The 12358-nt window shown below is 41.9% G+C and overlaps 1 protein-coding gene across 1 annotated transcript in view; it reads left to right on the forward strand.

The window, feature by feature from the left end:
- Positions 1 to 7304, forward strand: part of SLC49A4 (solute carrier family 49 member 4) — a 66261-nt gene extending 58957 nt beyond the window's left edge. Inside the window, exons 8-9 of the mRNA XM_082285528.1 lie at positions 2446 to 2628; positions 5798 to 7304. Coding sequence (XP_082141654.1) covers positions 2446 to 2628; positions 5798 to 5913 — 299 coding nt within the window. The 3' untranslated portion in view covers positions 5914 to 7304. The remainder of the gene's footprint in view (positions 1 to 2445; positions 2629 to 5797) is intronic.
- Positions 7305 to 12358: the final 5054 nt, after the last annotated feature.

The following is a 12358-nucleotide window of genomic DNA, read 5'->3' on the forward strand; positions in this document are numbered from 1 at the left end:
ATACATTTTAGTGAGTGGTGAGCAATGATGTAATTCAACTGGTATATTTTAAACTAGCAAATCTAGCTTGAAGGCTTCTGTTTATTTAATGGAAACCTTGGCATCTACTGTAGTAAACAAAATTTGAAGTCTCGATCTTTAAATGGCTAGTAATTTTTGCCTTCATCTCATTGATTTTAAGTTTCTAGAAATTATACGTCTAGACATTGTGTCTGTTCAGAGGCATGATTTCCCTTTCCTGGCTGATGCTCTTCATGGAAGATGTTTCAGCCCTCTTGCAGAGGTGTTGCTTCTGGCACTCTGTTCGCTGCTCCACTTTGGATGGTGCTGTTGTGGCTTTCAGCAACTTCTCAACTATTTCCACTGGTTGAGTTTTTGATACAGAATTACAGCTGGCTGCCACCTTCTCTTCTTTGGGGGAGGTTCTGAAGGTGTTCTCTAGAAGTTACAAGTCTTCAACTGAGTATAATAAGAGGCAGATGTTCATTTGTCTTAAGAGAATCTTTTGCTTCATTTATGTGTTGGTCTCTCAAGCCAGTACAAAAATTTCAAACCACTGAGTGTGTTTGGGTATTCTGGCTACACCTGACAGCAGTTAGAGAGAGTTAGAGCAATATGCAGCAGTGTTTGAGGTAAATGGGAGTTCAAAGAGTGGCTCATGAAACTTTAAATACTGGTGAGGACTTGCAGCAAAACTCTATGGATCTTTTAACTGGGGAATCAGGTCTTCAGTGTTAGCTAGAGGAGCACATTAGGAAGAACATCCTAATACTGTATGGGGATTTTTATTTCCTCTCTGTCAGCTTCTGGACACACCTTGCATCAATTTCTTTGATTTATTCTGTAGTTTATGACAGGAGAATTCAAGAGTAGGAGAAGCTACCATGATTTTGAGGGGGTCGGGTTTGTTGGTTTGTGTGTGTGTTTGTTTTTCTTAACAGCTCAGAATATTGTGGTGTATCCAAAAAAGCAGGGGCCAGCTCTCCCTCCTTTTTCCTGCCCAGACAAGTCCTCTGTAGAGAAAGAAATATGTCTTTGTGCCTTGGAAGCAAACCACATGAAATAGAGGATGCAATAAATAGCCCTTTCTGCTTCTTAATGCCTTTATTTCTTTTCCGTGATTCTTCATATTTTAAAAAGCTGATTTTTAGTTGTTTTTTAAGCTGAACGTTTCCTGCTTCCTAACAGTTTCTCAGTTGAAAGCTTGAGCAGTGCTTAACAGAAGATGAAGCAGAGCTGTTTCAGTTCTCCCCTTAGTAAGACAAAAGAATGTAAATTAAACTGAAATATGTACACACACACATATATATTTATATGAAAAAAAAAATCTAAGGATTTTGTACCACATAATCTTTTCACTGCAGTGAAAAGATGCTATAAATAATTTACCTGTGACTTCATAACACTTTTGTATCTGAAAATCTTTTCTTTAGGTTTTCTTATTATTTTGGTGGGAACCTCACAAATTAATCCAGAGTTTTCTGGTTATTTCAAGCCTTCTAATAATTTCCTTCTTCTTTTTACTTGGTCAGTAACCTTGGGTTATTGAGGTTGCAAGTCAGGAAATCTTCCCTGTCCAAGACAGCACTAAGAAAAAACTTACTTAAATTTCTAAATAGGTACTAAATTTTTGTGAAGTTTTGTGGTTGTTTTTTTTTGTCCAGAAATAGCTGTAATATGTTTATTAAATGATAATATAGGTATATTAAGCTTCTATATTAAGTACTGTGAAGTATTTGGCAGTGTTAGAAATTGTAGAACAAAACAGTTGAGGCTACTGAAGAAATATCACAGTCTTGTGTTGGTTTGTCCAAGAAAAACAATCTGTTGTGCAGCAGTGAATAATCTGCATTATCGGATCTGTCCTGTTCCTGTCAGGAGCTGGGTGCCCTTCATTTCCTTTTGAAGCCAGAAGGGATTCAACATGTTGCAGCTCAGGCTGTGCTGAATACTAATGTCTTGATAGCTGGTAGATCATTAGTATTTATTTGTAAAATGGAAGCAAAATTAGTTTTTGACCTTTAGAGCTAAGTCAAAAGGTTAATCCATGTCCATTTCCAATTTGGTGCATTAATTGCTCCCTGTCCTAATTGTGTGTAGGACAATATTTTCTGTTTGTTTCAGAGGTAAATCAAACTGTAGATGATGCTTTGCATTCATAATTTTGTTGTTTGTTTTACTTACAAGTGAAGTCCAAATCACTGAATGTATCTTCATGGATTCTGTTTAAATAAATAGATAAATCAGTATTTCTGATTTTTTTTTTGCAAATCAATGCATGCATTCTGCCTAAAGCTAGTGGGATGTGATGTTCTTTGTGATACACAGAGGATAAAAATAAATTTATGCATTTTTTGGTTATTCAGATATTAGTATTCTTGGCAGCTCTGAATAGGGGGGAAAACACCAGCACGAAATTAATAACTGTTTTTGTTTCTGTCATAGCTACACTGTACACATCCTGCATTTTGCTGGGTATATTCCTCAACAGCAGCGTACCAATATTCTTTGAGCTCTTTGTGGAGACAGTCTACCCTGTTCCAGAAGGAATAAGTTGTGGAGTTGTCACCTTTTTGAGTAATGTGTTCATGGGAGTGCTTTTATTTTTCCTCACATTTTACCATACAGGTAAGAAATATAAGCCACTTGGAAAATTTAACTCTTCTTAAGGATGTATCTGTGTCAGTAAAAGGAAGGACTTGAACATACAATTTCTGTTAATAACCAAATGTTTGAATCCAGGCAAGGGCAGCAAGGAAGGGGAATTTTAATTGTTCTTTTCTGTATGCATGCTTATAAAAATGAAATTACTTAGATGCAAGGTAATTCTATTTGAATTTGCTGTAGCCAGAAACACCAAGGTACACACCGTCATCATATTTTATAAAGGCATGGGTAACGTGACCATTAATAATGTTTGCATCTCTGGGGGTTCAGAACCACAGTAAAGCTCACCCAATCTCATGCTTTGAGAACTGTAGAACTGGATTGCTCAGGAGAGGCAGAGCAGAAATGCCTCATGTAAGGCCAGCTCCATTCAGTGGGTCAGAGGTCCCCCTGCAGGGCAGAGAAATCTCCTGACCACTGCTCAAAGACAGAGCAGGCATTCCTTTGGGTAGTCCCGTGGCCTAATCCAGCACAGCAGTATTTCGCTTCATGTTTTTGTCAATTTATTCAGACTTCCTCATCTCTCAAGTATTATTTGCTTCCTCCTAACTCGTAATCATAACTTACAACTTGCTTTTTAGTAGACTGTAATAGGTATTATTACTCTAAGCTGTAAAATAAGAACCCAGCTTGTTTTCAAAGGGAAGTGGTCTTTATTAATGGTTTTCAAAGACACAGATTTTTTTCTTTGTATTTTGTCATTACAGTAAACATTTGCTTCATGGTGCAATATTTGTAAAGCATTAGAAAATGTGAGCTTTTATGTATTATTACTTCTTAAGATGTGTTTTATAACTAAGAGGAGAGTGATAAATTTCATATTGAATTCAGCTAGAAATTATCAAGGTTTCAACTTGGGGCAATTTTTCAGCATGGTTTGTCTTTCTGCCAGGAAATTGCAGGCAGGATGGCAACCTTGTTCCAAATTGTGGTCTGTGAACACAAACGGAGAAAAATTATTTAATTTTTTTAATACTGATACTGAACTGTATCATTGTAAAATCTGAATGTCATCTGGGCTAGCCTTGGGTAGTGTGAGAGCTAGTCTTTATGTTTTGAAGTATGCTTTTGATATTAATTGCTGTGAACTCTGTTCGCACATACTATTGTTTCTGACATCTGTACCTGAGCTGGAAAGATGACACAGAATATTCTGAGAATTTTTTCAGTGTTTGGCATTACATAATAAATGAGGATGGATATGGTGTCTCACTTCTGATGAAAGAATTACAATAAAGTGGACTAATTCCCCTATAAATAGGGTATTTGGGACCATTTTTTGTCTCTTGTATTTCTTTCCCTACGAGATACCAGGAAATGCAGGTTAGGATAAACTTGAAATTGGAATACTCATACACTTAAAATATTTTTCCTATTTCTTCAAAAGAAAAAAAAATAAAGTAATTTGTGCTCTAAGACAATCCATTCTTTGATAGAAAGTCCAAGAGAGCATGTGGTCACTGGGGGGGATCAGTGCCAGGGGTGCTATTGGCTCCTCTGATTAAAAAAATCCCTTAGAAGGAAGATAATTATCTTAATCATTTGCTTTCATTTGATTCAAATACATCCTCTAATGGCATTTAAGAAGCTTACAGATAAATCAGAACTCAGTCAAATTCATCCTGTTCCCTTGGTCTTTCCTTTTAGGCCAAATAATCTTTCAGTAGTTTTCACTCCAATTTTGCTTTTACTCCTTGTACTGATATTGCAAATGCTGTGAAGGACCCAAACCTTGGAAGCTTTCCAGTGCACTGAAGATTTTGGTTCAGCTAGCAGAGTGGGGATGTAAACCTTCTTAAAGCTCAGCCTTTCTGCTAGTGCTGTGCCTCAAAGCTGCAGTCTCTGGATGAGGTTTCCTTTGCCTTTTCTGCAGGGACTTGCAAGGGAAAAACAAAAGGAAACTGACCTTTGGCTTCACATGATTGATGTGTTCCCTGCATCACCAGTGCTGTCACAAATTCTGAATCAAAAAAGACATGAAGGATTCACAAGTTCAATTTTGTCTTTTAGGATATTTGAGTTAAAGTCTGTTTAATTCAATTAAGCAGGAATGTTGTAAGGAAAATAATAGCAAAGCATTTGCCTATTGACTTCTGGCATCACATAACAGTCTTCTCCAAGCCTAGAAAAATTTTACTATGGTTTTAATAACACTACTGCCTAAAAAAATCCATAAGGGTTTTTGGTGGACCAGAGAGGGTGTTATTGAAGGTTACTGGTTTTGGAGGGTTGATTTTTCAGGCTGACTGTTGTCTTTCACATTGTTTAAAATAAATCATGCTTTTTCCTTCAGCAGTATAAATTACAAATTTAAGAAAGTAGCAGTGATGAACCCTTGATTTTCATTAACTCAGACCTTGAGGGAGAGTTTAGATTCTGTAAAATTAAATAAATAATAATAAGAGTAATAATAATAATAATGGGAAATATTAAAAAAATAAGTAAAACATGCAATCCAGTGAAACAAATGCTTCTTTAGTAAATTGACACATTAAAAAAAAAAAGAAAAAATTGTATTGTTTGAAGAAAACCCTGAATAAAACTGCTAATTATTAGCCAAATATCAGATGATAGGATTTCTTGAATATGGAACACAGGGTTTTAAGAGCAGTATGTTGTGTCGAACAGCTGAAAAGAGGCTTCTGAGGACCTGTTTTTGCAACGACTTTTAAATTGAATTGATCGTATTATGCACAAGTTTCTTCTGAGGAATTGGTTTTCCCTCCTTATGCCATGTAGCAGGTTTGATTAAAATCAACCCCAGCTTCTTCCTATGCTTTTAATTTTAGTTCTCAATCCATAGAAATCAAGGGACTAATGAGTAGAGTCTTTGGAAGTGGTTTATTCTCCATTAGCAATGATAGATTTTTTTTTTTTCCCTGTTCTCTTCATTGGCAGGTTGAATAAGCAGGATTTACATTAGCTGGAGGCATTGGTTATAAATACATATAACATAAGGTGTCTGTAGAGACGGCTCACAGACCATGTTAACCATCGATCGATCAGGAGCTGTCAGGATTTTGTCAGAACACAGCAATTTCCTTCAAACCTGCCATCAGTCCGAGTTTTGGTTGCTTTAAACACAGAACATGTTTGCTAACTGAGGCTGGGTCTCTGTTCTGCTTTACAGAGTTTTCCTGGTTCAACTGGTGCCTGCCAGGGTCGTGTCTGCTCAGCCTGCTCCTCATCCTGTGCTTCCGCGAGTCCTACGACAGACTCTATCTCGACGTCGTCGTCTCCGTGTGATCACGCCGGACTGGTGAGGGCTTGGAAGAGACTGGAAGTCGGCTTTGCAGTCTGCACATCTGCCTGGATTTGCACAGCTGAACAGCAGAAAAACAAAGAAATTTCAAGACTTACTCATGGCTTTATTTAGAGAGGGTGAGGGATGGGTTGTTCTTACATTTAAGACCATCTTGATTTGCCATAAATGTGGAACTGGAGTGGTGATGGTTACACCGAAATGCACAAAGAGAATCTCTCTGCTGTCCAGGTCCCTGTGCCAGGGCTGGGGCTCTCTATTGAAGAGGCTGTTGATGTAGAAGTGAGGTGTATGTTGTGTGTGTATGTGTGTGCCTGTGTGCTGACTCACAGTTATACACACCAGGGTACCAGTAATCTTTGGAGTCTTCTATCAGAATAAAAATAGGGAATAATCTTAACAAAAGGAAAAAAATAAGGAAAGAAAACAAAAATCTTTTCTTCAAAACTTCTTTAAAATCACTAGTCATTTATATATTGAATGTCCATTAAACAGTTAAGCTAAAATGATTTGGTGCTTGTACACTACATTTACATTCTGATAAAGTGAGTTCTGATATGAGACACTGGTACCAGGGTTTTTAGCCATACTAAATATCCCAAATAATCCTTGCAGTGTTATTAGAGGTGTTTGTTATCACCCTGGAGCACAAGTAAACAATATCTTTAGCTGCCACTGAATCCCCAGCTGCACTCACAGTCCTCTCTGAAATGCCACTGTGGTTCCGTATCTTCCGAATATGGAGCATCTGTGGTGTACTGGAGTGTCACTCTACGTAAATGTTTTTGTTCTAAAGGCCACCACTGTGTCACCTTTCCATCCTCCATCTCCAGTACTGCCTTTTTTTACTGTTTGTGCTGCTGAATACTGTGGGTGTGGGTGTCTGAGTCCTGCTAGTTCTCTCCTGATACTCTAAGGCGTGTGTGGGTTTTAGGATTAGTTTATGATTGAGGGTGCCTAAACAATATTGCTTGTAACCCAAGTCTTGAGAAATCACTGTTTCCTAAAAAACCCTTTCTAGTTGAGGAGGTGAATTGATGGCAAAATGACAATGAGTTTGACAATGAGGAGTAACTCATGAGTTCTGGCATAATATGGGAAATTAATGCCAGCTCTTTTTATTGGTACTAATCTGTGGTCCTTCTGGCCCTTACTTGAACATAAATATTAAAGACACTTTGAATAGTTTTTTAACTCAATTTTTAAACCTGCTAATAATTTCTTAATTATATTCTTAGATTTCAGTTCAGCATAATTTAAAATATTTCTGTATGTGTGTGTTCAGTGCTTTGTGTTATGGGAGTGTGTTTGTGTGTGTGGGGGCGTGCATATTTATATCAATGTATACACAAATAAAACTTATATATATAAGAGATACATATATATATATATAAGTTGTGCAAGGGTATGTATTTCCCTAGGTTTACTCCAAGTGATCCTGTCTGGGAAGGTGATGTGCCCCTGTTTGTGACCAAGCCAGTCACTGCCGTGAGCGGGAACGTGTCGTGCACTGTCCGTGACAGGGAGTCTTTTCTGGGGTGAATGATCTCCTGTCATGGCAGTTCTGTGGCAGGGGGTGGGTGCACGTGTTGGAGGCTGCTGTGCAGGGCTCTGCATCCCTAGAAGTTGAATCAAACACACTGCTCCTGTGTGGGGCTCTTCTTTGCCCCTGCGGTGACACCAACACGGTAAGCTCACTGAAATAAACCCAGAACTTCCTTTCAGACATGGATCTGTTCCTTCTGCCTGCCCTCCTTTTGCAGAGAGAATACACCTCTAAGATTTAACTCAGGAGTGTATCTGTGCAGTAAAATAAAACAAGCTGTTCCCTGCTTTTATGTTTTCAGAGGAATTGATGTACTTACTGTAGTAACTGAAAATGGATTTAGCTCATTGCCTATATCAGCTCTAAATGATCTTTTCTGTCTTGAAGCAGGCTCTTTGTGGCAGTGGAGCTAACCTGCACAGGGATAACTAAATCAGTCTAACCAGCACGTTCAGATCCACTGGCATCATCCTCTTACTTTTCAGATGAGTAGTGTTAACTGTCCAGCTTCTTTTTACTATGTTTTAGTGCCTGGAATAGTTTCAGTATCCAGTAGCTGCTGCTACCTATTGTCTTCTGAAACCAAGGATCACTTGCCAAGAGTCTGATTGGAGTTGCATTGTCATGGCAGAACTGCAGGCTCGGATGGCTCTTCAGAGCTCTCTTTCTGCAATTTACTGTAGCTATATAAAGATTAAAATTGCACAGCTCAGGCACTGTCCCGAGTGACAGAGATTTCTAATCCTTTCACTTTCCTGACTATTTTAAGATGGAGAAGCATTTTACACAGTATTCAGACTATAATCTATTCTGCCTCTGTTCCAGAAGGCATCAAACAATTCAAAATATTTGTCAGTGCTTCCAGATGCAGGCTCTCCGTAGTCAGGGGAGAAGAGTGAACCTCTTGTTTTAAACCCTGTTGGTTGTTTTTCTGAGTCAGTGTGAATGGCTCACTGTGACTCTGATGCTTTGGTAGCTGTTTCTCTGTGTGGTGGGTTGACCATGGGCGGACACCACGTGCCCACCAAAGTTGCTCTGTCATTGCACTCCTCAGCTGGGCAGGGGAGAGAAAATACAATGGAAAGCTCATGAGTTGAGATGAGAACAAGGAGAGATCACTCACTCACCCATTACCATCATGGGCAAAACAGACTTGACTTGGGGAAATTAATTTACTAGCAATCATATCACAGTAGGATAATGAGAAATAAAACCTAATCTTGAAAACACCTTCCACCCCATCCCTCCCTTCTTTCTGGGCTTAACTTTATTTGTGGTTTTCTCTCCCTCCTCCCTGCAGCAGCACAGGGGGATAGGGAATGGGGCTGTGGTCAGACCATCACACATAGTCTCATCCCCTGAGAAGGACTCCTCACATTCTCCCCTGCTCCAGCATGGAGTCCCCCCCAGGGGAGACAGTCCTCCACGAATTTCACCAGTGTGGGTGCAGACCATCGGGAACAATCCTGCCAGCAAACCTGCTCCAGCCTGGGCTCCTCTCTCCATGGTGCCACAGGTCCTGCCAGGAGTCTGCTCCAGCACGTTTCCCACAGGCCCACAGCCTCCTCTGGGCATCCAGCTGCACAGCGTGGGGTTCTCCACAGGCTGCAGGTGGATCTCTGCTCCCCTGGGGCTGCAGGGTCACAGCTGCCTCACCATGGTCTGCATCACAGGCTGCAGGGGAATCTCTGCTCCAGTGCCTGGAGCAGCTCCTGCCCCTCCTGTACTGACCTGGATCCCTGCAGAGCTACTTCTCTCTCCAGCTGCAGTTGCTGCTGTGCAGTAACTTCCTTTCCCTTCTTAATCTGTTATCCCACAGGTGTTATCACCATGTCTGATGGGTGCCTTGGCCAGTGCCAGGTCCATTTGGAGCCTGGCTGGTGTTGGCTCTGTCACTCATGGGGAAGCTTCCAGCTGCTTCTCACGGAATCACCCCTGCAGCCCCACTGCCAAAGCCTTTCTGTGCAGAGCCCATGGCCTGTGTCTGTCTGGCACTGCAGTGTGGCTTGAATTCCAGCCATCAGTGCCCCTGCACCAAAGCAGGGACGTTCTCCAGGGCTGGGCAGCCCGGCTGGGCCCTGCTGGAAACCTGCTCTGGGTTCACTCTGCAGTCAGGGCTCAACCTGACTTCCAGCAAGGCTGATGGAAGTCTGCCCAAGTGAAAGTCAAAGGATTGCTCCCAAATAACTTGAAGTTGTGCAGGACACGGCTGCATTCCACAGACACTGTTCAGGCTTTAGGATTTTATTAGATTAGCAAGTCTGGCTCAGGATGGAGGTGAGGTTTGTAAATGTGCTTGCTGAGATCTACAAAAAATATTTTATCCCCATCTGTGCCCCACAGCAGCATCCTTCTGTGGAGGAGCAGTCCATTTCCTGTCAGTAATGCAACTCTCAACCCATAGAAATATTTTTTGGATAAGCATTATCACTTGGTCCACCCTTGTTTGGATTTAGCAAGAGTCCAAGCTGCCAGGATACCTGAACTTCATTGGAAGTTTGAGTTTGAAGCGCAGGGAGAGCCCTTAGCAGTGCTGATGAAATAGCAATAGTGCCGAATAGGCTCAAAACAGTTAATATTTTTCTTAATAATGAGAGAAAGTTCGAAGTCTCTCTAACTTGTACCAGTCACAGTGTTGGCTGCTGCATGGCCTGTGACTTGCAAGCAGAGGAAGGTGCCCTGAGAAGTCTCGGAATTTCCTTCTCTTTGTGGCCTGTAAGGTCACAGCCCTGAAGAACATCTTCCCCAGCAGTGCTGAGCCCCTTCACACACAGGTAATTGTGCTGTGGTTTGTATTGGGAATGCTGGGAAGGATGCTCCATAGTGACCACTCTCTCCTAATGGTTCATTTTAAACATGGGCTGCTCCTCAGGTTTCTGTTTGGCTCTGTGACACCCTCAGTCCAGCTTCCAGTGCTGCTGGCTCTCCTTCTCCTGAGCTGTGGAGCTGTGCAAGCTCCCATGCTGCTCATGGGGAGGCTCAGGATTAGAAAATGCAGGCTCCACTTACAGCACTGGTTCCTGTCTCTGGTCACTGCTGTTACCCATTAGCTTCCCCTGGAATCCTTTGCCTTCCCTTGGGGCTGCCTGCTCCCCTGAGCTGGAGGTGTGGAGAAGAGCTTCCTTGCTTCCAGAGCAATTTTACAGGGATGGGCTGGCTGGCCATGTACTTAATATACATAAGAACAGGGATTTTTTTAGAAAATCATGCCAGCTGGAAGAAAGTGCAGACCCAAAGGATTCTGCACATATTGTGAATAGATAATCTGTTACAAGCAGATTACAATTCAGGTAATTTACCTGAAACTTATGATTTTAGCTCCCACACCTAGAGAGGCTGAGCTGATAGGCACCATATGTGTCAGATATTCAGGCTCACAACATCACAGTTATTCCCAACCATCTGACAGAGCTTAAAGGAGTGGGAGTGGGACAACTTTGGGTTGGAAAACCCCAGACTCTGTCCGTGTTTGTAGTGCTAACCTGGGGAGAGCAACAGGTTGGATTGAGTAAGGGGAAGCACCCAGTTCCAGGGGGCATTTCAGCGCCAAAATATTGCATCGGATTGATCAAATCCATATAAAATTTGAATTTTTGTGGTGATGGGGATGTTAATGTCGGGCTTGTTCTACAGTAAACTGAGCAGATGACTGTGTGGCCTTGCGCTGCAACACAAACAAGCTGCATTGATTGATGTGCATGTATTGGCTGTTGCAAGAAAGGGAAATGTGATTTAATTGTCAGGAGTGACTGAAATATGAATGGGAATTACACAGTTTGCACAGTGGATAAAACTGCTCTGTAATGGTGTGACAGCAGGGCTCTAATTGATCATTTCTTCTGTTGGGTCACTTGCAAATTAGTAAGTATCTCTGACAAAGTCATTTTTATGTTTCATTAGTTTTGAGGAGGTTCCTTTTATACTAAGTATGGACCATCGTAATAACTTGGTGAGGTAACTGCTACACTGGTGTGGAAACCTACACCAGTACTGGGTATTGATTTGGTTTTTGATGTTGATGCTGCCATTCTGGGGCTTGTTAAAGCACCACATGACATGGGAAGAGCAGGGATGTGGGGTGTGCAAGGAGGTCGCTGTGTGTGGGTGCACGCTTGTGTGAGGGCAGATGCCAACCCTGCCAAAACACACAAGAACTTTGTCACCTTCCATGGGTCCCAGCATTCCAGCTGTGACAGGAGAAGAGGGAAATGCTGCCTTGTGGCTGCTGCCTCCTTTCCAACAGAGAGACAGCCAGGCAGCCTCCAGGCTCGCTGCTTCACGTGAGGGGTCAGAACCATCAACAGAGACTCCATTCACTTCCCTGCCGCCGTTACTGCTGCAGGGTGGGTTGTGGGTGGCACAGGAACATCTGCCTTGCTTCCAGGAGTGTCACTTCAGCTGGCAGAGAATTGCCCCAGAGCAGGCACAGCCCCAGTGAAGTCAGAAGAAGATGTCAATCTGCTTACAATTTTTGCAGTTTGTGTTTCAAGACAGATGAAACTAATAAATAGAGGAAGAAGTCTAACTCTGTCCAAAGTTTTGACAAGCAAAAGCAAATATTTGCACAGATGTGCTGGCTCCTGCCAATTACTTGGGATTGCAATGTTTTTGGATCAATTCATGCCCCCCACAGCCCCAGCACTGTTCCTTCACTGCTCAGCCCCAGCAGCACTGTGGGAAGCTTCAAGCTCAGGCAGAGGGCAGGGACTGAGGCACAGAGGGAGAAGGGAAGCGCTCAGCCAGGATGCCCAGGAGGGGGGATGTTGGGCTCCTGGGTTATTTGCACTTGAGGGGTGTCCACTTCAGCCCAGTTGTCTCAGACCCTCATTTTTTCCTTCCTCAAGGATGAGTTTCTGACCTTCATTTTCTGTTTGTGATGGGAT

The sequence above is a fragment of the Coloeus monedula genome, assembly GCF_965178545.1.
Source record: "Coloeus monedula genome assembly, chromosome: 7".
In the NCBI taxonomy this organism is placed as follows: Eukaryota; Metazoa; Chordata; class Aves; order Passeriformes; family Corvidae; genus Coloeus; species Coloeus monedula.